At 33.7% G+C, this 25,002-nt stretch overlaps 1 protein-coding gene across 1 annotated transcript in view; it reads left to right on the forward strand.

The window, feature by feature from the left end:
* Positions 1–25,002, forward strand: part of LOC127977688 (sucrase-isomaltase, intestinal-like) — a 52,604-nt gene that overhangs the window by 17,535 nt on the left and 10,067 nt on the right. The window contains exons 19-40 of the mRNA XM_052582688.1: positions 397–481; positions 2,823–2,879; positions 3,693–3,817; positions 4,551–4,639; positions 5,166–5,215; positions 5,353–5,520; positions 9,240–9,383; positions 9,519–9,713; positions 10,357–10,511; positions 11,297–11,465; positions 12,897–12,993; positions 15,001–15,113; positions 15,401–15,526; positions 16,619–16,750; positions 16,931–17,050; positions 18,152–18,214; positions 18,672–18,788; positions 20,423–20,513; positions 20,608–20,746; positions 20,852–20,985; positions 21,403–21,437; positions 21,694–21,810. Coding sequence (XP_052438648.1) covers positions 397–481; positions 2,823–2,879; positions 3,693–3,817; positions 4,551–4,639; positions 5,166–5,215; positions 5,353–5,520; positions 9,240–9,383; positions 9,519–9,713; positions 10,357–10,511; positions 11,297–11,465; positions 12,897–12,993; positions 15,001–15,113; positions 15,401–15,526; positions 16,619–16,750; positions 16,931–17,050; positions 18,152–18,214; positions 18,672–18,788; positions 20,423–20,513; positions 20,608–20,746; positions 20,852–20,985; positions 21,403–21,437; positions 21,694–21,810 — 2,521 coding nt within the window. The remainder of the gene's footprint in view (positions 1–396; positions 482–2,822; positions 2,880–3,692; positions 3,818–4,550; positions 4,640–5,165; positions 5,216–5,352; positions 5,521–9,239; positions 9,384–9,518; positions 9,714–10,356; positions 10,512–11,296; positions 11,466–12,896; positions 12,994–15,000; positions 15,114–15,400; positions 15,527–16,618; positions 16,751–16,930; positions 17,051–18,151; positions 18,215–18,671; positions 18,789–20,422; positions 20,514–20,607; positions 20,747–20,851; positions 20,986–21,402; positions 21,438–21,693; positions 21,811–25,002) is intronic.

The raw sequence follows: 25,002 nt of genomic DNA on the forward strand, positions 1-25,002 counted from the left end.
TTGAAGGATCATGTGACACTGAAGGCTGGTGTAATGATGTTTTCATTTTTCAAACGGTTTATAAATAACAAAAAAAAAAAAAAAAAAAAAACAAATCCCAAAATATAGCTTTTTTTTGTCTTGTTTTTTCATGTTCTGTGTTTCGTTTTGTTTTTTTGTCTTGTCTTGGCATTTTTTGTTGTTTTGTTTTGTTTGTTTGTTTCCTTTGTTTTGTTTATTTGATGTAATGTTTTTTGTCTTGTTTTGGCATGTTTTGTTTTGTTTGTTTGATTTATAGTTTTTGTCTTGTTTTGGCATGTTTTGTTTTGTTTGTTTGATTTATAGTTTTTGTCTTGTTTTGGCATGTTTCAAATTCAGATGTCAGGAGCAACTTAAAAACTGTTTCTTGCTCTGCAGGTTTTATTCTGACAGTGAAACCTGGGCAGTGCACAAACAGTTCATGTGGGGAGCACATCTTCTCATCACACCTGTGCTGGATCCGGTGAGTGAACACACACACACACACACACACACACACACACACGCACTGTTATATGACTTCCTGTAATCCCATGTGGATGACCTGCTCTGGGACAAATGTGAGGAAGATGGGACTTTTTCTCTCTCTTTTCATTTCCATCGCCTCCTTTTCTCTCTTTCTAATGAGATCGTCGACCTCATTATGAAGAAATTAGAACTGAATATAGATTGCGGCCATGTGAAAATGTGTGATGAATTGTTTGAAGAGTCTAATGTGGCTTCATGCATTTTATCAAGAATGTGACTGAAACAGACTCTTCATGTTCAAAGAGCTTCCCATGAGATCATGGCAAAAGGCCCATTTTGAGAAAGTTTGATGCACATACGTCAAAAGATGCCTGCTTTGGGGTTTTTCAAATCTTCAGAGAGCGCATGTGATGTAAACACTTTAATCAGCGGCAAAATCCATATGCATCAGCTGCATAAAAGATTATGATAATTACTGGACCATGTGGAACGAAAAAAGTTGTAAGGTGCTATAACAAGTTGAAGGGAAGAAAAACTGCTGTTGTTTTTCATCTTGCAAGAATTAATTTAATGACACCCGACATCTAACTTGCAGATCAGTTGAACTTTGATCTTCTCAACATGGGTTTTGACTAGGGAAATCTATTCCCACCTTCAGATTTTTTTGTCGTCTTAGCCATCTTTTTTAAGTGCTCAAATGTTCTCACTCATTGCGTGCTCTCAATTAAAGAGTCAAGTATGTTGGTGAGCTTCAAAGAGGGAGAAGCCACCGCTGTGTGAAGGTCAGGACTACTTTCAAATAAAAAATAATAATAATAATAATAATAATTATCTTGTTCTCTGTATGACCAGGCACAAAGAAAGACTGACAGGTCTGTGGCTTTGAGAATGACAGAACAGGCTTTATATATTTAAGGCCAGTTTTACTAATTCGGAAAAATATAAGACTAATTATCTGTATTTTCCTATACATTATCGTGCAAAATGTTGGGGTTGGTGTGATTTAATAATAATAATAATAATAATAATAATAATAATAATAATAATAATAATAATAATAATAATAATACATGCATAAAAAGATGCATTCAGTTAATCAAAAAGGATAGTAAAGGCATTTATTTACCAAATTTTTATTGTTCGTACAGGTATAAATATTGTTTTCTGCGAAATATTACCGTATTTTCCAGACTGTAAGTCGCACTTTTTTTTCATAGTTTGGCTGGTCCTGCAACTTATAGTCAGGTGCGACTTATTTATCAAAATTAATTTGGCATTAAGAGACATGAACCAAGAGAAAACATTACCGTCTCCAGCCATGAGAGGGCTCTCTATGTTGCTCAGCGCTCCTGTAGTCTACACTGAAACCATAGAGCGCCCCCTCGCGGCTGGAGACGGTAATGTTTTCTCTTGGTTCTTGGTTCTAAATAAATGCGACTTATAGTCCAGTGCAACTTATATATGTTTTATTCCTCATTATGATGTATTTTTGGACTGATGCGACTTATACTCAGGTGCGACTTATACTCTGAAAACTACGGTAGGTGGCACAAATGTTTTCAGCAACTGATAATAAAAATAAGCAAATTTTTGAGCAGCAAATCAGCATTTAGAATGATTTCTGAAATATCATGTGAATAAAAATCTTTAAAAATAAATAAAAATAAATAAATAAAAACAATTAATCCCAAACCTTTGAATAGTAGAAAATATGCTTTTTTTTATTTAATTTTTGCCTGTTATCCCTAGGATTAGGTTAAAACAAGCACAAGAAACATCCCTGTGTGTTGTCTGATAATTTATAACAAATATAACAAACCCATGTACAGAAACTAGTAATATATTTATTAACCAATGATTATACTTCTTATATGTTTGTATTTACAACTTCAAACTTGGCTCAGTCAATCAGATTTTAGAGTCTAACTATGCATTTGTATTTTGTATTTTTTTTTAACACACACTTTTGTTTTCTTAAAGTCACTCATGGTCAGGTCTTCGGTGCACAGTGCTTTCAGCTTGATATGAATATCATATTTGAGTGCCACAACCTGAAGTGTACCATGGGTTTTCCCTCAAGCACAGGAATGAATCCTTTTTTTCTTTTGGTTCGTTTGCTGCTTCGCTTTCTGTCAACTTCTTACTCTCCGATATCTCACTCATATTTTCTCTTTCTGAAGCTTGAAAAACAATGACAGGAACACCTAACCTCTCAGAAAAATCCCATCTGAAGATAGTCTGCCCATTAGTTTAATGAAAAATGCAAATGATCAAACCATCAAAATAATCTCTATCTTTATGTACAGCTGATTTTTCTGTGTTTATTATTTTTTTAGGGAGTTGAATTTGTGGAGGCCTATATTCCAGATGCCATCTGGTACAACTTTGAAACGGTAAGACCATCCTCTGGCATGTTAATGTGAATGTTCATTTGTGGGTGAATTATGTCTTTAAATTCAGCTTGAAACCATTGTCTTCTTGTTCCTGCTGTGAGTGTGAGGCAGAGGCTTTCCTTTAAGCATCTCTAGAGTCTGGTTAGTGCTGTAATAGCCAGATTAACTAGCACCGATCAGATCACTGATAGGATCGATCCCTTGCGTCTGTGTGTTGCGCGTCTCAGAACGGGTTGATTACAGAAGCCGTGATTGGCGAAGCAGGGCCCTGGCAGAGCGAGACAGAGTATGAAGGAGAGGAGCGACACGAAGAACCTGATTGGATCTGAAATGACTTATGGAAAGAGCAGAGACTCAGTGTCTGTCTCGTCATCTCGCCATTGACCTAGTCACACAGACAGAGAGAGGTTGTGAGGGGTCTCAAGCTAGAGATAGTGTGTGAGGTGAAAAAACATACTGAAAGTAAATCTTTGTTAAGCTCAGTTACTACTAAAACATAGCGACAACTTGATGATATGAGTGTAAATTATTATGTGATCTCTGTCAAACAATGTAAGAAGCTTTCAGAATGTCCTAGTCACTTTTTATACCGGTGTTTTGTTGTAAGTTTCTAGTTTGGTAGAAACTATAACTCTGTTCCTAAATCCAGCAATCCAAAATATATTCATATCAAAACTTTATATTTTATATTACATATATTTAAATTTTTTTATTACATATATTTTACATATTTACACAATCAGTACAAAAAATTATTAAACAATAATGTATTATGCAATATATTTATAATGTGATTTTTGGTTTGTTTTATAGGGGGAAAAGATTACAGATCGCAAAGCAACAATTCAAATGGCCCTGCCAGAAGATACAATTGGTTTGCATCTGAGAGGTGGAGGCATTCTGCCTGTACAGAGACCAGATGTCACCACTACATACAGGTACAAAAAAAACACCTTTTACTGTATATAGCCTTAAATGATTAAAAAATGCTCATATTAAACTACTACTCTGTCACTAAAGCCTATCCATGAAAATGCAGCCATTAAACACATCTAATGCATCTTATTGTTTTATAGTATTTTGGACAAATACCGCAGGATTCTTTGAATTATCATAGTATATGAATATGACAGCCATTCAGTACTTGGTTCTACACATCACTATAAGATTTAATATTTCAAATTTAGTGTATCATATTGAGAACGGATACATATTTATGGTGCTGTGCTTTTTGCGCACCTGCGTCTGTGTTTCAGACATTTATTATTCCTGTCAGTGGTAGTTCAGTGTTTTCATTCCTGTTCCATGAGGCCTGAGTTTCTATTTAATGCTAGGAAAATTGTTTGAATTGCTCTGTGTTCAATAGCAATTAATTTTATAGTGCTTTTATTTCCCTCTGACTATATGACACCTTCAGCAATGCACTGTATCTTTTAAAGTATCTTTTAGGGTGCGCTAGCATTCAAAGTAGGGGTGATACTCGAACACATCATAAATACAAGGTGAAGTACAAGTTATTTAAAATTCACCCAGGTGTGCTGTACGATGTCTGTGACATTATTCACCAACAAGAATCCCATCTGAACTTCAAAGGATCCAATTTCTATCTGCTTTTCAGTTTTATGGTAAAAAGTTGTGGGTTTGTGTGATGAAAGTTGTGTGTTTCCTCAGCCGGCGTCATCCCATGGGACTGATCGTCGCACTCAATGACAACAAGGCTGCGTCAGGCGAGCTATTTTGGGATGACGGAGACTCTCGAGGTATTTTGGAGGGGCTTGCTATTAATTAAAACATGTTTTTTTCTTTTACAGTTCACAGTCAGAAACAAAAAAAATCTACTTTATACAGGAATGAATAACAAGAATGTTTTCTTTCTAAAAGAACGGTTGAGTCAGAAGTTCAGATTTTTACTTAAAATTCTTTAAATGTTTTCCTTTTTATGTTGAATTACATTTCATTAAAAGTTAATTGATTTTTTTAAGTAATATTTTTAATTTGAAAGAACAGTTATAATTTAACCTTATGATAGGTATAAATTCATGAAACAAATATTTAGCTTGGATGCACCCAAGAATTAGCAACATCAAAATGTTTAATAAATTAACAGTGCAAAGAAAAATTAAATGTTGAATTGGTCACAGGTTCATTCTTATTGTTGCCTCTTATAATAGTCATTTTGAGGAGAAATTATTAGATTAATCCAACTGTTTATTGGAAAAACAAATAATCCTTGTTTGATTTAGGTTGATTGGTCTCTCATAACTTTTCCTTCTTTTTGTTTCTTAGATACTGTTGCATCTGGTGATTACATTCATTACCAGTTTTCCGTGTCTAATGTACGTCATCATAAAGTCACATTTTTGTTTGGTTGCTGTTGTTTTTTTCGATTACATTACATTGCATGTCCATCAATTACAACAATCTTTTTTATTATTGTATTTATTTATTTATTTTTATTTTTTGGCTGGATCAGGATGTTTTGTCAATGCAAGTTGCCCACAATGGATACCGGGATCCAAATAACTTGAAGTTTGAGAACATCACGGTGTTGGGAGTGACTGCAGCTCCTGCTGTTGTGACCGTTTCAGACGGCAACACTGTTATCTCTCTGTCTGACTCCCAGATTCAATATGACAAGCAGGTAATCATAGTTTTAATATTTAGTTTTCTGTTCACCATCAAAGTCAATATTTAAAATAGAACAGGGTATAATGGACATAAATTATAAAGTAGTTAGTGTTATTTTAGTATTACAGAGATATTACACTGAAAAAAAGTTTTTTTTTTTTCTTTTTTTTTAAGGTAATTGGTTGCAAACAATTTATTTTAGCTATATTTAAATATTTGTTTTGAAAGTTATTGAACTAAATTTATTTAAATGTAGCTAAAATAAACATATATATATAGTAACAGTTTAGAATAGGTAACACCTTTTAGTTGCGTTTTACTATAATATTAGCCATGTACTAGTGCTAATTACTAACATATTAATGCCTGATCTTATTCTACATCCCTAATCTTACCCAATACCTAAACCCAACTACCTTACTAACTATTAATAAGCAGCAAATTAAGAATTTATTGAGAGAAATGTCGTAGTTAATAGTTAACAAGTGTTACCAATTCTAAAATGTTACTATATATATATATATATATATATATATATATATATATATATATATATATATATATATATATATATATATATAAATATATATATATATATATATATATATATATATATATATATATATATATATATATATATATATATATATATAATAGTAATATGGTTTGCATACAACAATAACCACCATGAAGTATGCTTAAATTTGCACACTTTCAGTTGTGCACTTTTGTAACGAAAGTAACATTTGTTTTGTTTTTGCATTTTAATAATATATATAAAAAATGTACACAATGTAATAGCATTTTTGCATTACTGTACTAAATTATACAGCAGTATCCAAACATGATGCATTGCAACTGAAGTAAAATAATGAAAGCCAACAGGCAGATAAATTGACAGAAACCTCATTCTAATATTTTTATTAAAGCCAAGGTTTTCTCAGCAAAAAGCCATCTGAAAATAGCAGTCATTCAAAGGGCTTTACAGAATTCTCAGAAATGTATTTGGTAATTTGACATTCGTAGAACATCTCTAAACGAAGTGAAAAATGAAAAAAATACAAATACAAATCACAGCTAAAGTAACGTAATTAGGACTGCGAGCCAGTCCAACAAACCATGTCCACAAAATGAAGCCTGACTTCTGTTTAATACGGACCAGTATTCCCTAGGGTACCAGGAGAGGCCCTGTCATTCCAAGTGAGTGTCCAGGGATGCTCACAGACCAGAGATTGAATTTGTCAGGGCTCTCAAAGCACACAGGCATTAGCCTATGATGAAGGGCATCGCTTTCTCTCAGAGCTCAAGGTCCTGGAATGACAACACGAGGACGTGCAGACTTTGGTCCTAAACTACGCATGACACATTAATGTCAGCTGCTGTAATTTATGGCTCATCCTCCAACTAACTCAAATGCAACAGTGTTTGACATTGTAGTCATCCACATACTTTAACGAAAAGCATCATCTGTGCTTGACATGATTCTGATTTGAATATACCTGCTGTCTTTTGTGTGATATTAATATATGGAAGCCAGATTGGGTCAAAAGTCTATAAAGTTAACGTGAAATTTGACCATGTCAACATGCTGTTTGTCCATGTTAATATGACAACACGTACACCCAGGGGCGTAGCACCAAATTTTGGGCCCTGGGTACAAACAATCTTGCTGGGCCCCCGTACCAAATACCATAGTGATACCAATGGGTGGGATATTTTGAAGAAAGTCGGTAACCAAACGACTGATGGACCCCATTGACTTCCATAGTAGGAAAAAAAATACTATGGAAGTCAATGGGGACCAGCAACTGTTTAATTACCATCCTTCTTTAAAATATCTTCTTTTGTGTTTAAGAGAAGAAAGGAAATCATAGAGGTTTGGAACAACTTGAGGGAGAGTAAATGATGACAATTTTCATTTTTGGGTGAACTATCCCTATTTTGCTTATTTCCTCTAACACTTAATTACTAATTACTAAGTGAGTCTCACTGTCACATAACCCTCACTGTCACTGCTTTCATCTGACCATGATTAGGGGCCTGTTGCTGCAGGGTCTGAAACTGAAATATATGGCTTCAAATGGTTGCTAAAATATCATTTATTGTCACAATACCTTTTTTCAAGTGTAGGCTAAGTACAAGTTAATTGCTGATTATTTGTCTGTTTAAAATAAATGCAGACTATAGAATCACAGGGTACACTAACCACCAAACTAGACATTCAGTCTTTGAATTACGTTTTAAAATAAGTCATTTTCAATCATTAAGATGTGCATTAAATTGAGAACAATCCTGTACTTAATGTAAGAACGTGCGTGAGCTCATTTGCATAACAATTCGGTAAAATAGGCGCTAACGATCTGTGTTTTCGCAGGTGTTAAATTTTGACAATGGAGGGAAATATACAGTGTTTTCATGTAAACTTCTGACTCTGGGTAGAACTCCTCCAAGAGTAGATATTTATGTTAAAACAATGACAGTGCTCGATGAAGCATTTGGAGCTCACCTTTCTTTTAAAAAAAACTGAGTGAGCAACTGCTTGCCTTTCTCTCTTTAATCTTCTTTTCCTTTTTGAGCCCCTGATTTTCCTTTCTTAAGGACAGACATGACTCTTCCCCTGTCTTCCTAGCTCCTTCCTAACTCCAGCTCCTGTCTCATTAACTGATTCACCGCAGGTCCCCAGCAGAAGCACCTGAACTGCGGGTCGTACCATTTACGTTGATTTGAGAGGGGTGGTGGGGCCCTGCACAGCATGAAAATGACTTTTTTTATATACCAAACCAGTGCCTAACTACAAGTTTAGTTTTGCACAGGAACTTTTTTTATTTGTAAATAAATGCTTTACAAATGATAGTGCATGTATATGTATGTATAGAAAACTGACTTCTAAGGCCCCCCCCCCCCCCCCCCCCCCCGGCTCGGGCCCTGGGTACTCAGTACCCTTTACCCCCCCAGTCCGACGCCCCTGCGTACACCAGCCAAGTAAATTTCTGTATTTGAGACTAAATTAGCATATGCAATACAGTGATACATCGTTACATATGTATACAAACATCAGATGGCATGTTTATTAATAAAGGATTTCTTAATGGTACACTGGTATGATTACATGCCTGCAAATATCAGACTTATGTTGTGTATGATGTCAGTCTTGTGTCGTGATTCGTCATGCCCTTTTTATTTGTTTAGTTCGATGATATTTCTCTGGTAGAAAAGTTTTAATTTACATTGTAGCATTGATTAATTTACTCTAGCACAGTAGATATCAGTAAAGCAATGCAGCAATAAATAATTAATATGTGAATATATCTAGAGGTAAATCTAATTTAAAAAGTATTACACATTTGAACATCGTGATGATGTGCCCACATTGAGAGACACATTCAAATTCATTGTCTTAACACAGAAAATTTTGTGTCTTTAAACATTCTAAAGAAACTTACCGAAAACTGATGCCAGAATACACAAACAAAAGAAATGTGTTCATTATTGACGATCACTGTGCCTTGACATGGCCAAATTTTACATATTCTATTTAAAGACATTTAGCCCCATTCACTTTCCATACTAAAGGGGATGCAAAATGGAGAAGCAGATCAAAACTTCTTACGTTCAAAATTGACACAACTTTGTATGTACTCAAGGAGGCGTTCTGGACAACTCATGTATGTCCATCAATCACAAGAGCCATACTGCTGTTAGGTACTTCATTGAGTATTTTTGGTCTTCTAGGTGCTACATCTGAAAAATCTGGAGCTGGAACTAGGGAAGGACTACACAGTCAACTGGGATGTCAAAATCCCTGCAAATATTGATTGCTATCCTGAAGGGGGTGAAGACCAGGCCAAATGTGAAGCCCGCGGCTGCATCTGGGAGGTACGTGAGAGACGATACGCAATATTCAACCCTGTTATTTTCAGATAGACAGTATGTTTTGGTGTCTGTATATGGGAAGTGAATGGCAAATGTGTACTTTTGACTCATTTTATGTAACATAATTGTTTTTCTTAGCTATCAAGTATCCCTCGGTGTTATTACTCCGAGAACCACGGCTACATCACCACCAGTAAGGTTGAGACACTAAGCGGCATCACTGTAGATATAGACCGCAATACTGATTTCCCAAGTCAGCGTTCTCGATCTCGAGACATCAGCAAGCTACGGGTGGAAATCACATACCTGAGTGGAAGAAGCCTACGTTGGAAGGTATGCTTTTCTAAATTTAGGATTAAGACCAAAACAAATACAGAATTAATCCATTTATGAATATATATATATATATATATATATATATATATATATATATATATATATATATATATATATATATATATATATATATATATATAATTGATCAATTCTGTATTTGTTTTGGTATATATATATATATATATATATATATATATATATATATATATATATATATATATATATATATATATATATATATACTGTATATATATATATATATATATATATATATATATATATATATATATATATATATATATATATATATATATATATACATTTAAATTCAGGCATTTGGCCCAAAGAACCTTTCGGTAAATGGGTCTTAGAATAACAATTGATCACATTTACCCTTTTTCCACTATAAAGAACCTTTTGTGCAATAGGAAGGTTCTACGGACATTGTAGGTTATTCATGGGACCATAGATTTCGAACATTTATTTTTAGGGAGCACTGGGAATCGACCCCATAACACCCCATTATTATATATTTTCTTTTTCTTTTTTTTTTCTTTTTTTAAGGAATGGGAATTAAGAAACTTAACATATTTATTGACTGAGATTAAGACTATGACTGATTTTGTTCCTTTTCATCTAGATTTTTGACCCAGAAAATGCACGTTACGAGGTCCCCATTCCCCTTAACCTGCCAGCCGCACCAGAAACACAGGAAAACAACAGACACTATAGGGTTCAAATCAATGACAAACCATTTGGGATCCAAGTGATCAGAAAAGGAACAGAAGAAGTGATGTGAGTAACCTGAATTACTCTGGTAACAGAGTTCAGAGAGATTATTTTGGCAATGATGTGGTAGTTAATACAGTAGGTAACTGCAAGGTAACTACATAGTAAGTTAAGTTATAAGTTATAGTGTGTATTTTATCTGCTGTCACCATGTATTGAGGCTTTTCACTATTTCACCTTATACAATACATTTATATTAATGCATTTAGCAGTTACATTCATGCATTAGACAGATCTAAATCAACTTTGTATTGCATGCAATGATTTTATTTTTAACTTCATATATTTCTTGGAAACTGAGCCCATGACCTTGACATTGCTATGAACATGCTCTACTGTTTAAGTTAAATGAATCAACGTTTTTACATGTTATGCATTTATTTAGAAACTGCATTAAATAAAAATGGAATATACCGTTTATATATTAAATAAAATCCATACATATAATAAATATAAATAAATATACAGTCTACATATTAAAATACATCTTAAATGCATTCATCTAAAAGGAAGACTATTTATTACCCATTCTGGTTGTCCACCTACTGTATGTCAAAGTTCCCAAATGTATTTCAACTACAAATTAATTAGAAGAAGCAACAAAGAAGCAGTGCTGTAAAGGAGTTGAATGCAGAAATAGCTCTGAATAGCGGTGCTGATGGTGCACTTGCAGGGTTTTCTGTGAGCTTTAGGACTATAAAAGCACAGTCAGCCTTCTTGATGAAAGCAACTTGTTCCTCAGAAGACAGAAACATCTTGAGTGTTCTGTTTTGTTGAATCTCCTTCTCTAGATGGGACTCTGCCGTGCCGGGGTTCACTTTCTCCGATCAGTTCCTCCAGATCTCCACACGCCTTCCCACAGAATATGTCTATGGTTTTGGTGAAACAGAGCACCCTACCTATAAACATAGCCTCAACTTCAACAAATACGGCCTGTTTGCGAAAGACCAGCCTCCAGGGGTTAGTGTCAGAACCAGTGGTCATGTTTTGCAAGCCTTCCTGAATGATAAGTTATCTGCACTATACACATCACAGTACAGACGGCCATGTTTATGGTTTGGTCACTCAATACGGCAATCAAAAGCAGTAATGCTATGACAGTTTACCTCAAACATTAAATACATACATACATACATATATAACATAGTTGATGAAACTATGAATTAAGCTTATTTTAGTTTTTAATACATTTTGACATTATTTTTATTTTTATTATCTATTTATGTAATAAAAGCCACCTTTCTCCGAGATGTTTTAAAATCAAATGAATTTAACTAAATGTATAACAAATACTACCATGAAATATGTTTATTCTGAGGAAGTCAATGTTTGCAAGGTGTTTTCTCATCAAAAATAACACATAAAACATGTATGTTTGCAAAGTCACATAAAACATTAAAACATATTCACATTAAAATATATGTGACCTTGGACCACAAAACCAGTCGTAAGTGTACATTTTTATTTTTTATTAAGATTTATACATCATCTGAAAGTTGAATAAATAACTTTGAATAAATAACTCTACTGATGTATGGTTTATTAGGATCAGACAATATTTGGTCGAGATACAACTATTTGAAAATGTGGAATTTGAGGGTGCAAAAAAATCAAATACTGAGAAAACTGCCTTTAAAGTTGTCCAAATGAAGTTCTTAGCAATGAATATTACTAACCAAAAAATATGTTTTTACATATTTATGGTAAGAAATTTACAAAATATCTTCATGGAACGTGATCTTTACTTAATATCATAAAGATTTTTTGGTTGCACTTTATTTTACGTGTACTAACATGCACTTATAGTGTACTTACAGTGTATTTATCTAAGAAAGTTCTGGTAATACAAGGTAACTACATGGGGTAGGGTTAGGTTCAGAGTTAGTACCTAGTTATTACATAGTTATTGTAATTACTATAATAAGTACATAGTATGTACATGAGGAACAGGACTGTAAAATAAAGTGCTACCAATTTTTTGCATAAAAGAAAAATCAATGATTTTGACTTATACAATGTTTTTTTGGTTATTGCTACAAATATACCCCGGCGACTTAAGACTGGTTTTGTGCTCCAGGGTCACATATATTACATATTTACACATTAACAATAAAAAAATTCACAGTACATTATTAAAATAGACTACATTCTCTCTCTCTCTCTCTCTCTCTCTCTCTCTCTCTCTATATATATATATATATATATATATATATCATATATAAAGGATCATGGGACACTGAAGACTGGAGTAATGATGCTTAAAATTTGCAGGGTTCTTTCCTTTAAGCCCAATAAAAATCTCTCATTAACACTTAATTGTCTGTTTAACACTGAGAACAACTGAAATCGCATCACAAACTCAAACTCTAATCTCTTTCTCCCCATCTGCAGTATAAGCTGAACAGTTATGGAGTTCATCCTTTCTATATGGGACTGGAGAAATCCAAAAATGCTCATGGCGTCCTCCTGCTCAACAGCAATGCTATGGGTGAGTGAAACCAAACACACAAAACATTTGTGTTTTACCTGGACCAAAAAAAAAAAAAAACAATTTACCCTGATTTCAGTTTTTTATTTTATTTTATTTATTTTTTATTTTTTTATATATATGGATACTTTGAAATAGAGACAGAGCAGCATATGCATGCTTTTGGTGCAAAATCTGTTCCAACTGGTCAACAGAAATATTATGATGTTGCAAAATACCTAATTTAGATGACAATCACAGAATGCATTGGAGAGAATCGAGAAAAAACTTTTGTAGAACAGAACAAAGACATTCCAGACTTTTCTGTAAGTCAGTTAAGTTGTAAAAAACAAAATTGTATGTGCCCTTCACATTTCTTTTTATGTAAAGGGCAGCACAGTATCTCCGGGAACAATGTTTTTATTGTCTATTTATGAGACTAAATGTCATCAGTCAGCCACTTGCTGCATCTTTAGCATTGGAACAAATAAGTCCATCTTTTACTGGCTCCAATGCTGGCGTGAGTTTTGTCAGCAGGTCTTAAGGTCGTGATTAGAGCGGACGCTATTTATCAGAGGCGAGAGGCTGTCATTGAGCTTTAGTGTGAGGAACGCTTATGCTTATTGCAGGAGTTTCTCTTGAGCTGCTTACATATAATGGTGCTGTTGGATAGGGTTTTTAACAGAATTGTGCTCTCAGAAAGTCTTCTGCATTCAACCGCCGTCTCGCAAACGCTCACACACATTTTAATTCTTACATAAACACAAATGCACAGGCAGTCGAGTAAATCCTGAGCATCCTGAGAACCGCAGCAGGAGAATAGCTTTGATGTGGTTCACTTTACCCAGAGAATTTCAAAGTAGTGCCCTCCGATTTGAATGCAGATGTGTTTAACGCTTCAACGCATACAGAATGACACAGAAATGGAAGTGCTATAGACCTCTGAAATGACTTGAAGGTTTTATTGATTGTGTTGACATTTCTTTTTAGAGCTGTCCCATAATAGTCGACTAGACAGAAGAGGCTTAATCGACCAAAATTTTATTAGTCGCTTAGTCACAGAAAAAATAAAAAAATAAAATCCACATTGGAAAAGTCCACATGGAGATTTTTAATGGCTGTTCTTTGTGCTAGGCTTTACAGGTGGTAAAGTGGTAAAGTCCAATTTGTGGTAGACTGAATTGGACTCAGTGCATGGTCCAAAGTTCTCTCTCCAGGAAAAAAAATGTAGTTTTGCATTTCATTTGGAAATCAAGGTCAGGAGTATGGAGGAAAACTAGGGAGGCACAGAATCCAAGTTGCTTGAATTTTAGGGTGCCATGACTTCTGCTGGTGTTGGTTTATTGTGTTTTATCGAAGTCAATGCAGCTGTCTTCCAGGAGATTTTTGAGCACTTTATGCTTCCATCTGCTGGCAAGCTATGGAGATGCTGATTTATTTTCCCAGCAGGACTTTAGCACCTGCCCAAAGTGCCAAAAACACTTCCAAGTGGTTTTTCTATAGGATATTTTTCAAGAGAAAGATGAGAAACAGTGGATCCGTTCCAATGAGTTTGTCCTAAGGGAACTAAGTATTGAATGCATAAATGAACATACTTTAAAGAACTTGAACTTTTCTGTTTTGCAAATCCTTGTTTTTAATTATTGATTTATGTATTTATTTATTTATTTTTATTTTGTATATTTATTTTTTTTATTTTTGAGTTTCATGAGCTGAAAAAAATAAACTTTTGAAATGTTTTAGTTTACATGTAAGGAATCTAAAATTTTTTTTTTTTTCATTTTTGAAATAAGTTACAAAAAGCTTTTTCAAAAAAATCTAATTTGAGATGCATATGCATACATATATATATATGTGTGTGTGTGTGTGTGTGTGTGTGTGTGTTAAGTTGTAAACATTGTTATAAACTGTGTGCTGTTTGTCATAAAAGCTTAAGAGGGAATCCACTATTGCTGACTGTAAGTGTAGGTGTTTAAACAAATAGTTTTTTTCTTCTTCTTCTTCTTCTTCTTCTTGTTTTGCTTTTAGATGTGACCTTCCAGCCTAATCCCACTCTGACCTACCACACCATCGGAGGTATCTTGGACTTCTACATGGTGATGGGACCCACTCCAGAAGAAGTTGTTCAGCAGTACACTGAGGTGTGTGTGTGTGTGTGTGTGTTTCCTGGCTTGATGAGGTTTAGCAGCTGGAGTCTCTCTGCCTCATTGCCCAAAGTGTACTCAATCTAAGCACACACACAAAATAACATCCAAAAACTCACATGCATAAATGAAATACATAAATATTTATCTAAAGGAAGCTTGCTTGTCACATAGACAGAAGGGGCTATTAGATTCTCTTTAGCCACTTGAATATTTATGTCCTAAAATGTATTTGCATAAAATGTCAAATATTTTTCTCACGGTTTGTGCGTTTTGTCTGACAGATGATCGGCCGCCCGGTTCTTCCAGCCTACTGGTCGCTCGGATTCCAGCTTTGCCGCTACGGCTACTCCAATGATACAGAGATCGCAGATCTTTACAGAGACATGAAAGCAGCTCAAATACCTTATGTAAGAATCTCATCTTGTAGTTTGTGCATGTGTCTTTCTGTCTCCTTCTGAACACAACAATCACACAGTTACGTAACCCTCACGACCTTCAAAACTTGCATTAGAACTTCAGGAATATTGTTTCTCACTTTAAATACCTCAACCGGTTATTTTGCTGGGACGTGCAACCTGAATGATAAAAAATTAACATTCCGTAGCTATAATAAGACTTAAACTGGTAAATGAAGTGAGTCACCGACTCATAAAGTTCATAAAAATGCCTTCATGGTCCTTTTATTAGAAGTTTCTTCTAAGAAAAACACCATTGGTATTTATAATTGCACATAGTTTGTGCTAACAGATTGAACAAACCTCTAAATCTTAGTATTGTACTCGTCTGGAATATGTAGTGTAGGTGTGAAATATATAGGAACTTTATCATCTTGGAACTAAATTACACTTGGCAGCTTATGAATGGACAAAACCAATGATGAAGACACTTTGATAATTAATAAATTAAAGCCAGTTATTTCACAATGAGTTAGTGGGTAGTGTTTTTTTTTTTTTTTATTAATACAAAAATCAGTTATTCATATTACTCATGTTATTTAATTATTTTTTACAATTATTTTTTTTTATAGTTTTAAAATGTAATATTGAGAAACTATTATTTTTTTCTCTATAATTAAAGGAGATGATTCACAATCTTTAAATTTTAAATTTGTGTTTGTGCATACCAATGTGTTTTTAAGATATATAATATTACTTTTTCTTCAGTGTTTTTTTTTTTTTTTTGGCTTAAGAGTTATATAATTGTAGGACTATAAAATATTGTATGCATACATGTGTGTGTGTGTGTGTGTGTGTGTGTGTGTGTGTGTGTGAAATTATCAGTTACATTAATTAGAATCTGATCAGTAATTGTGAACATATTGTGAAAGTATCCCATCCCCAGCACCCAGAACACCTTAGCAAATGCATAGCAGCTGCTTATAACATAATACCATTCATTTTGTTTCTAACCAAAAGGCATTATTTAGTAATTTCTCAGTCACTTCGGAAGTTTACATTTAAGTTTAATAATCATAATAATGAACCCTTGATCCCTTAAAGGATGTGCAATATGCAGACATTGACTACATGGAGAGGCAGATGGATTTTACGCTGGACCAAGAGAATTTTAAAGGACTACCTACTCTGGTGGACCAGATGAGAGCTGAGGGAATGCGTTTCATCTTCATCCTGGTACAAACTATTCTCAATTACTGGGAAAAACAAAGTTGTTTCCATGAAATGGTAACTGTAATGAGAACAGAACGATCGATGTAGTCTGACATCAGTACTGTCTTCTTATTCTAGCCAGAAGCATAGAGAGAAATGTATTCTGTACCAGAACTACATGCTTTGTTTGTTTGTATGTTTCAGGACCCGGCGATAGCGGGCAATGAGACAAAAGGCTCCTACCCTGCATTTGAGACCGGAATTCAAAAAGACGTTTTCATCAAGTGGCCTCCTGAGCTCAGCAATGACATTGTGTGGGGGAAGGTATGACAAACACAAGGAGGAAGAGGAACATATATTGATTCTGAGTAAATGCCTCATAGTTTTGTTGACAGAATATTTTGCTCTGCTCTGCGGCACTAGTTTGAGGCACTTCGTGTTCTGCAGTACATTGAACTTTGAACATTGAACAGTACATCTGTAGCTTGATTTTCTTGTGTTGTTAATTAAAAAAAAGTGTAATGCAATTATCTAAACAATTATCTATGCCTGTTAGCACAGGAATACAGTAAGTTTGCCATTGCTCACTGAGGGTTTGACAGTTAGCAGTTAAAGCATTTTTTGAAGTTGTATATTGTCATACCATTTTACTTTTTTTTTTTTGGGATGTTTTCAGGATGGATGTTTTATAATGAAACAAACCAAATGATACAAAAAAGAAAAACGGCATTGATCATCAAATCAATTGCAAATTCTCAAAACTAATTGTGCTGTTGTTTGCCCTCCAAAAATGATGTCATTGGCAACAAGGATATTGTCATTATGTTTTTTTTTTTTCTAATTTAGTCTTATTAAGGGAATAACTACTGGAAGGTGAATTAATAAATATGTACTTTAGTGAGAAGTTGAACATCATCTCCAAAAGGGTGAATGAAGATTATTTTCAAATTAGATTCTGCACATTTGTAGGATTAAGAGTTGACGTTAAATGAGGTTAAATGTGCAGAATGCAAGTTTTTGAATGCACTAAAGCATAAAATAACATAATATGTTTGCAGAAATTGAGGAAACATGCAAGTTCACATACATTTTTCTTTGAAAAACAGCACATCAGTCGGGTATTCTAATATTAAATGTGACAGAATGTCTGCTTTTCTTTTGGTCTGTGTGACTCTACCCTCTGCCAATGCATCCAATAGTATTTTGGCACCCCAGGTTGCCAGTTGGTGTAAAATAAAGCATACTGCAGTCATGGAAGCCAGCAAACAAACTGGGTCAGAGATTACACATTCTATCCAACCTAAAAAAAAAAAAAACATTGGCATCTGTATAAAAAGCTCTACGAACATAGGCAAATTAAAATGTGTATAAATCAACTCATCAATGTACAGTGTAAGACTTGTCAAAGTCTTCTGTCTGTTATAGGTATGGCCTGACTATCCCAATATCACTGTGGACAATTCTTTGGACTGGGATACTCAAGTAGAGGTATCTGCCTCTCTCACTTCATTATCTCTATAAATCACACTCTTTCTATCTCTCTTTAATCAGTGAACTGGACATCTTTTCTCTTGTCCACCCCATCCAAGTCTATTCATCCAGAAATTATCAGTACAATGGGCTATAATTGCAAACGCAGTCAAGAGAGATGAAGGTGACATCATAGATACGATCAACCAATCAGCATGAAGAAGACACCGCGACCACCGGTCAATTAGCACACAATAGTGTTATACTATATCACCCACTATTATATCAGCCAATCAGCATGTAGAAGACACACCAACAGCCAATGAGAACAGATCAGAAGTGAACCAGCGCATTAATACTTAAACAAATTTGCATTTTGCACTACTGTAATATCCAAAATGCATGTAGTGATCATTAAACCACTGCATCCAACCTGCAGCAATTCTAATAATGTTTGTTTCCTTTCAACTCTCAGCAATTCAGAGCTTTCGCAGCGTTCCCTGATTTCTTCAAGAACAGTACAGCAGAGTGGTGGGGAGAGCAGATTAAAGACTTTTACAACAACATCATAAAGTTCGACGGACTCTGGATCGTGAGTGCTTTGTCTTGTTCATTTTCATGCTGGAGTGAAAAGCAAAGAAATGTAAAGTTATGCTTTATTTCTATTAGACATTCTGATAACTATAGGTAACTAATACATATGCCAACTAACTCTTATGATTTTGCAAATATCAACTAGCTCTCATTAGAAGACTGTTAGAAATATAGTTAGTAATGTAACTTGACATATAGCCTACTTGCAAAGTTACTAACAGTCAATAAAGTGTTGGAGGACCATAAGAATAAAGTGTTAGCAGATATTAACATGTTAGCCAGCACCCCCCATTATGGGATTCACAGGTAAAAGTGCCCTAACTATCGTATTTTCCGGACTATAAGTCACACCTTTTTTCATAGTTTGGCTGGTGCGACTTATACTCGGGTGCGACTTATACTCTGAAAAATACGTTAACTTAAAATTGTAACAGTTCCTTACTTATGTTTGTTACACACATAATTTTGGTGTCTTTGGAAAGAAGACCCTTTGGGCTTTACTTTTTACCAACCAGATTTGATAATCCTCAAACATATTAAAAGTTATAGACACTGAAGTGACTTGAAAACTTTTTTACCGAAATGATTTTTAATATAAGAATACATTAAATCAGTCCTGGAGCAATCTAGAAAATGTTTTGGTTGAAAGTCACATGTCTCATGAGTTTCTATTTCAAATCTGAAGAAGATAACATGAAAAATGAGATTAGTGCAAATATTTTTCTGATACTATGTCTACACCGCCCCCTATATATATATATATATATAAATATTTACCAACTGTATTGAAGGCTTCTACAAACTATTTTTGTCATTAAACATACCACTGCATATTTTGTTTTCAATTATAAAAGATTAGACAGAAACTTCTGTCTAATCATACAGTTTCATGTACCTAATGAAAAATAACTATTTGAAATACATTTATTTCTAACCAAGTATACTACAAAGACATTTAAATATTTAAGTACTTAATAAAATACCCTGCAATTGTACTTTTAGTATACTAAATTGGTATACTTAAAGTCTGTTAAATTGGAAGAACTACTTTTTTTTTTTTTTTTTTTTTTGGAATTAATGCACAACTAAGATATATTGAAGTATATCTGATTGTGCTTAAGTGGAATTATTGCAATTAAATATCTTGAATTTAAAGACATATTTGATATTATTCACAGATCATACAGTCCTCATCAGTAGTGGTAATCCAAATAAGTTTATTTATAATTTTCATATCAGTAAGTCGTGAGTGATACATCAGTAAATATGTTAATAGGTTTAAACTACACTTAGTATTAAAAGAATGCATTTAAATGTATACCTTTTTTACTGGGGGTAAGCAAACAAGTAAGCAGTCAGTTTTATGAAAAAATATTGTAAAATATATTTTTTGAGCACATTTGTGCCATTACATGCCATTGTTGTATATATAAATACCTCAGAATTCTGAGCAAATTGATAGATTCATAGGAATGTTGTTGAAATCTTGTTGATGATTATGGAATATGTCCTATTTGACAAAGTCATGGTAAGCTGTGCAAAAACATTTATGCATTCATTTGCATAAGTTCACAGTTTTCTCCTTTGCATTCTTTGAATCATAACCTTGTCATTGTGTTTTGCTTTCTGTAGGACATGAATGAGCCGGCCAGTTTTGTGCATGGCACCGTTGGAGAAAATTGTCTAGGGAATAAAGATTTAGAAGATCCTCCATACATGCCCCGTAAGTTCCTAATGAGTGCACAATGGGCAACATTTACACTTCTATCTAGCATTTTACATCCAGAATTAATTGGGATGTGCGTGACTTTACCCAGCACTGGAGTCCATGCAGAGAGGTCTAAAGCACAAGACTTTATGCATGAACAGCGAGCAGATCCTGGCTGACGGCACACGCGTCAAACATTATGATGTCCACAACTTGTACGGCTGGGCTCACACAAAACCCACTTATGAGTGAGTTTTCTGTTCCTCTGTATTCAATATTATTTTATTACTTAGTTGTTCTGGAATGATTTTTAAATCCTGATTTATTTTTTATTTTGTATGTGTATTTCCCAGTGCTTTGCTTAGTACAACTGGAAAGAGAGGTGTCATAGTTACCCGTTCAACATACCCGTCTAGTGGACGCTGGGCTGGACATTGGCTGGGAGACAACTACTCCGCCTGGGACCAGCTTCTGAAGTCCATCATAGGTATGTGTTTATTCATTTGTGGGAAGATAAGCATCGCTAGTGCTCATATTCAGTATGCGCTATCGTTCAAATATTTAGGGTAAGTAATTGATTTATAGTGTTTATATAATATATATATACACATACATGGTATCGTATACTTAAAGGGAAAGTTTTGCAATGTAATTTCAATGTATTGGTCTTAAGAGGCATCAAAAATGTTTTGAAATTTTATTTTAAATATGGTGCAAGAGTTAAAGAAAAGAAAGCAGAGATATGCAAGAGGGGATAAAACACAGAAAACCAAGTGCTAAACTGAAAACAACAGAACTTCATCAAATTCAGGACAGCAAGATACATAACCTTGCATCAGATTATTAAAGAGACTTCTTAAAACAGGCCAGTAAAACCAAACTCCTCCCTCTTTCTGTCTTTCAGGCATGATGGAGTTCAGCATATTTGGCATCCCTTACGTAAGTGCATTCCTCGCCCTGCTGCAGCACTTGCTATTGATTTTCAATTTGTGCTTTATTTCCTATCAAACAATGTTTTTAGTTAAATTGGGTACATTACACTAGCACGCAGCCATTATACTGCCTATAGAGTTTATTTATTAATGTTTTGGAGTTGGCTCTTGTGGCCCTGCTTTTACAGAGATCTATATTTGTGTTTCTCTGTCTCTCTATGTCTCTTTTCCATTCTCATTCTGCGTTTTGGCTTGTGTTTCAGACCGGGGCTGATATCTGCGGCTTCTTTAACACTGCTGAATATGAGATGTGCTTGCGCTGGATGCAGCTTGGAGCTTTCTATCCGTTCTCCAGAAATCATAACACCATCAATATGCCAGTAAGAACACAGTTCTAACTATGATGGGCTAGTTTGTAGGGGTATACAATATTATTAGAAAAAAACGTGATTAAAAATTCAAAATATGCATATAAAATAATATAATTATTTGTATTAAAAAAATATTAAACTAAAGATATATTACTACTGTAAAATACAGAAATTAGTGTTTAAGTGAGAGAACAAAAAAATAAATAAATATATATATATATATATATATATATATATATTAATTATTATTATTACTAAGTTAAAATATTAACCTAATAAGAAATTGTACTATTGTAATATTATTATTATTTACAGTTCAACAATTATGACAATTTCACCAAGCAATTTTGATTTTATTAATCCTAATCATGCTCAGAAAGTTGATGGACGTGACAGGGGACATGTGGGGCCATTACAGCAAACAGTGAGAAATGGACCTTAATTGAGCCTTGTATGGTGTTAAGCCTGATAATCAGTGACAGTGAGTGACGGGCATCAAAACACAGGGCGAAACAAGATAATGTCAATGACTGAGCAGTGATGACAACTTCCTACATGAACGCTTGTCTGTATGACGCCCTGAGAGAGTAAAAAAATGATCCCTGATCACTGAGACATACAGTAGCTCCAAAACACACAGCGGCAATTGAAAAGGGCCTCCCACGCGGCCTCTGACTAATATCTGGCATCTGTAGACAGGTGGGCTGTCAGGTATTCACTCCGGCACTTGTTTAAAATGTGACCTTTGCAAGTGCTGGGACCTGTCACAAAAATCCAATAAGCCCGGGGAGTGAGAGAGATCGATATGGTGTGGGGAAAATTCTTCAGTGAGTGGACGTGGCAGCTTCGTTGCTAACAGATATATGTGGGGTATAATTAAATGCTCAAAGTTATTCAGAACCCTCCTGGGCATCAGTCATTTAGAAACGGCTTTGCTAAAAGAGTGATTAAACAAAGGACGGGAAAACAGAAATAGTATTTGGAGTGGAAATGTAGCCTAATAATACTAAAAGAATGTGCACAGATCATTTATTTATTTATTTATTTATTTATTTATTTATTTATTTATTTATTTATTTATTTATTTATTTATTTATTTATTTATTTTTATTTTATTTTATTTTATTTTTATTTAAATTAATCTCAAACAAAATAAACTTAATATAAACGATTAATTAACATATTTAATTTACTATTCATTTAAGTTACAATTTTTTATTTTATTTCATTTTCAGGATTCTTATTTTATTGTATTGGAATTATGTCTGAATTGTTAAAGGAACATTTGTAGAGAAACTGAAGGAACTGTAAAATCCGTCAGTATTTCTGTAAATAACCCTCGCTATCCTTTTATTTTATTTATTTATTTATTTATTTATTTATTTATTTATTTATTTATTTATTTATTTATTTATTTTTCTTGTTGGTAATTATGACAGTCCTTTTGGAAAAGGGTATTGGAAACTAAAAGATCAGGTTTTTGTTTTGTGTTATGTTACAGTCATATGAGAATTTCTATTACAGTCCTTCAGGATTTGCTGCAAATTATGACAGAAATTGGGGTCAAAGACATAGCGTTTGCTATCTGCTCCCTATCATTTAGTTGTCTTTTTCAATAAAACTGGCGAAAAAGCAAAAGCAAAAACATTTGTGCAATATTATATGTGCATATTCCTTTGGGATTTGGGCTAGAATAAAACACAGAAGCAAAAATGCTAATAAAATTGCTTTTAAAATAGCATGAGATGTATTAATTCTGGTATTCGACATGCACTGCCAGAGACCAGGGAATTTAGAGGGCTTTATTAAAACAAAAGTGCAGTGCAGTGTTTGCGCGACATTTTCTGCTGGTGTTCTGCCGAGTCATTCACTTGTTCCGGTGTGGATGTGTCCTCCGCATGTCTCAATGACAGTTTCAATAAGAGACTGTCCTCAGCTGGCCTCTACCCCGCGCCGGACGTGTTTATCCCTGCACGTCCCCTTGCTGCTGTAATTACCCCTCCAAGATGTCATTAGCTTTAATGTGGCTATGCAGGCAAATGGAAGGTCATCCAGAGACAAACGGATGGAGAGTGTCAAGGTGGCCTGTATTTCTAAGGGATAGAGACAAAGACAGGTCCGATAATGAATTACAGAGACTTCATGTAATCAGTTTTGTGTCATCTAGTGTTCTTCTAAAAGTTGAATAAATTTACTTAAAGCATTCAAAGTATTTTGCGGAAAATGAACTAATATTAATAATTACCTTATGTGCTCTGACTAGCACTGGAAGTAGCAAATTATGGTTCATGGCTGTAGTTTTTATTAATTGTATTAATTAATTTCAGCGCTAATTGTAATTATTTTAGTAAATCAAGTAAAATTAAATGAAAGTAAGAAATTATGTTTTGGCAAATAACTAATATATATATATATATATATATATATATATATATATATATATATATATATATATATATATATATATATATATATATATATATATATTTACATTTTACACAGAAATAGTAACAGAAAATATTAAATGAAATAAATTAAATTTAATCAAAACTTAAGTAAATAAATAAAGTAAATAATCTGGAAAATGTTTAATGTTATCAATTTAAATGTAAAAAATTTTGTGTGTGTGTGTGTGTGTGTGTGGTGTGTGTGTGTGTGTGTGTGTGTGTGTGTGTGTGTGTGTGTGTGTGTGTATATATATATATATATATATATATATATATATATATATATATATATATTTACATTTTACACAGAAATAGTAACAGAAAATATTAAATGAAATAAATTAAATTTAATCAAAACTTAAGTAAATAAATAAAGTAAATAATCTGGAAAATGTTTAATGTTATCAATTTAAATGTAAAAAATGTTTGTTGTGTGTGTGTGTGTGTGTGTGTGTGTGTGTGTGTGTGTGTGTGTGTGTGTGTGTGTGTGTGTGTGTGTGTGTGTGTGTGTGTGTGTGTGTGTGTGTGTGTGTATATATATATATATATATATATATATATATATATATATATATATATATATATATATATATATATATATATTGAAATTTATTTGAATAGCATTTTTCATGATTAATATTGTTAAAAAACAGCACTTAAGGTCCAAGCAATTAAAGTTGGTTTCTGTTGAAACAATAAAAAAAGAATTAAATTGTTTAAATTAATTATATTTTCTTAAAAAGTGTCTATGTTT

This window comes from Carassius gibelio, chromosome B18 (genome assembly GCF_023724105.1).
Source record: "Carassius gibelio isolate Cgi1373 ecotype wild population from Czech Republic chromosome B18, carGib1.2-hapl.c, whole genome shotgun sequence".
Lineage (NCBI taxonomy): Eukaryota > Metazoa > Chordata > Actinopteri > Cypriniformes > Cyprinidae > Carassius > Carassius gibelio.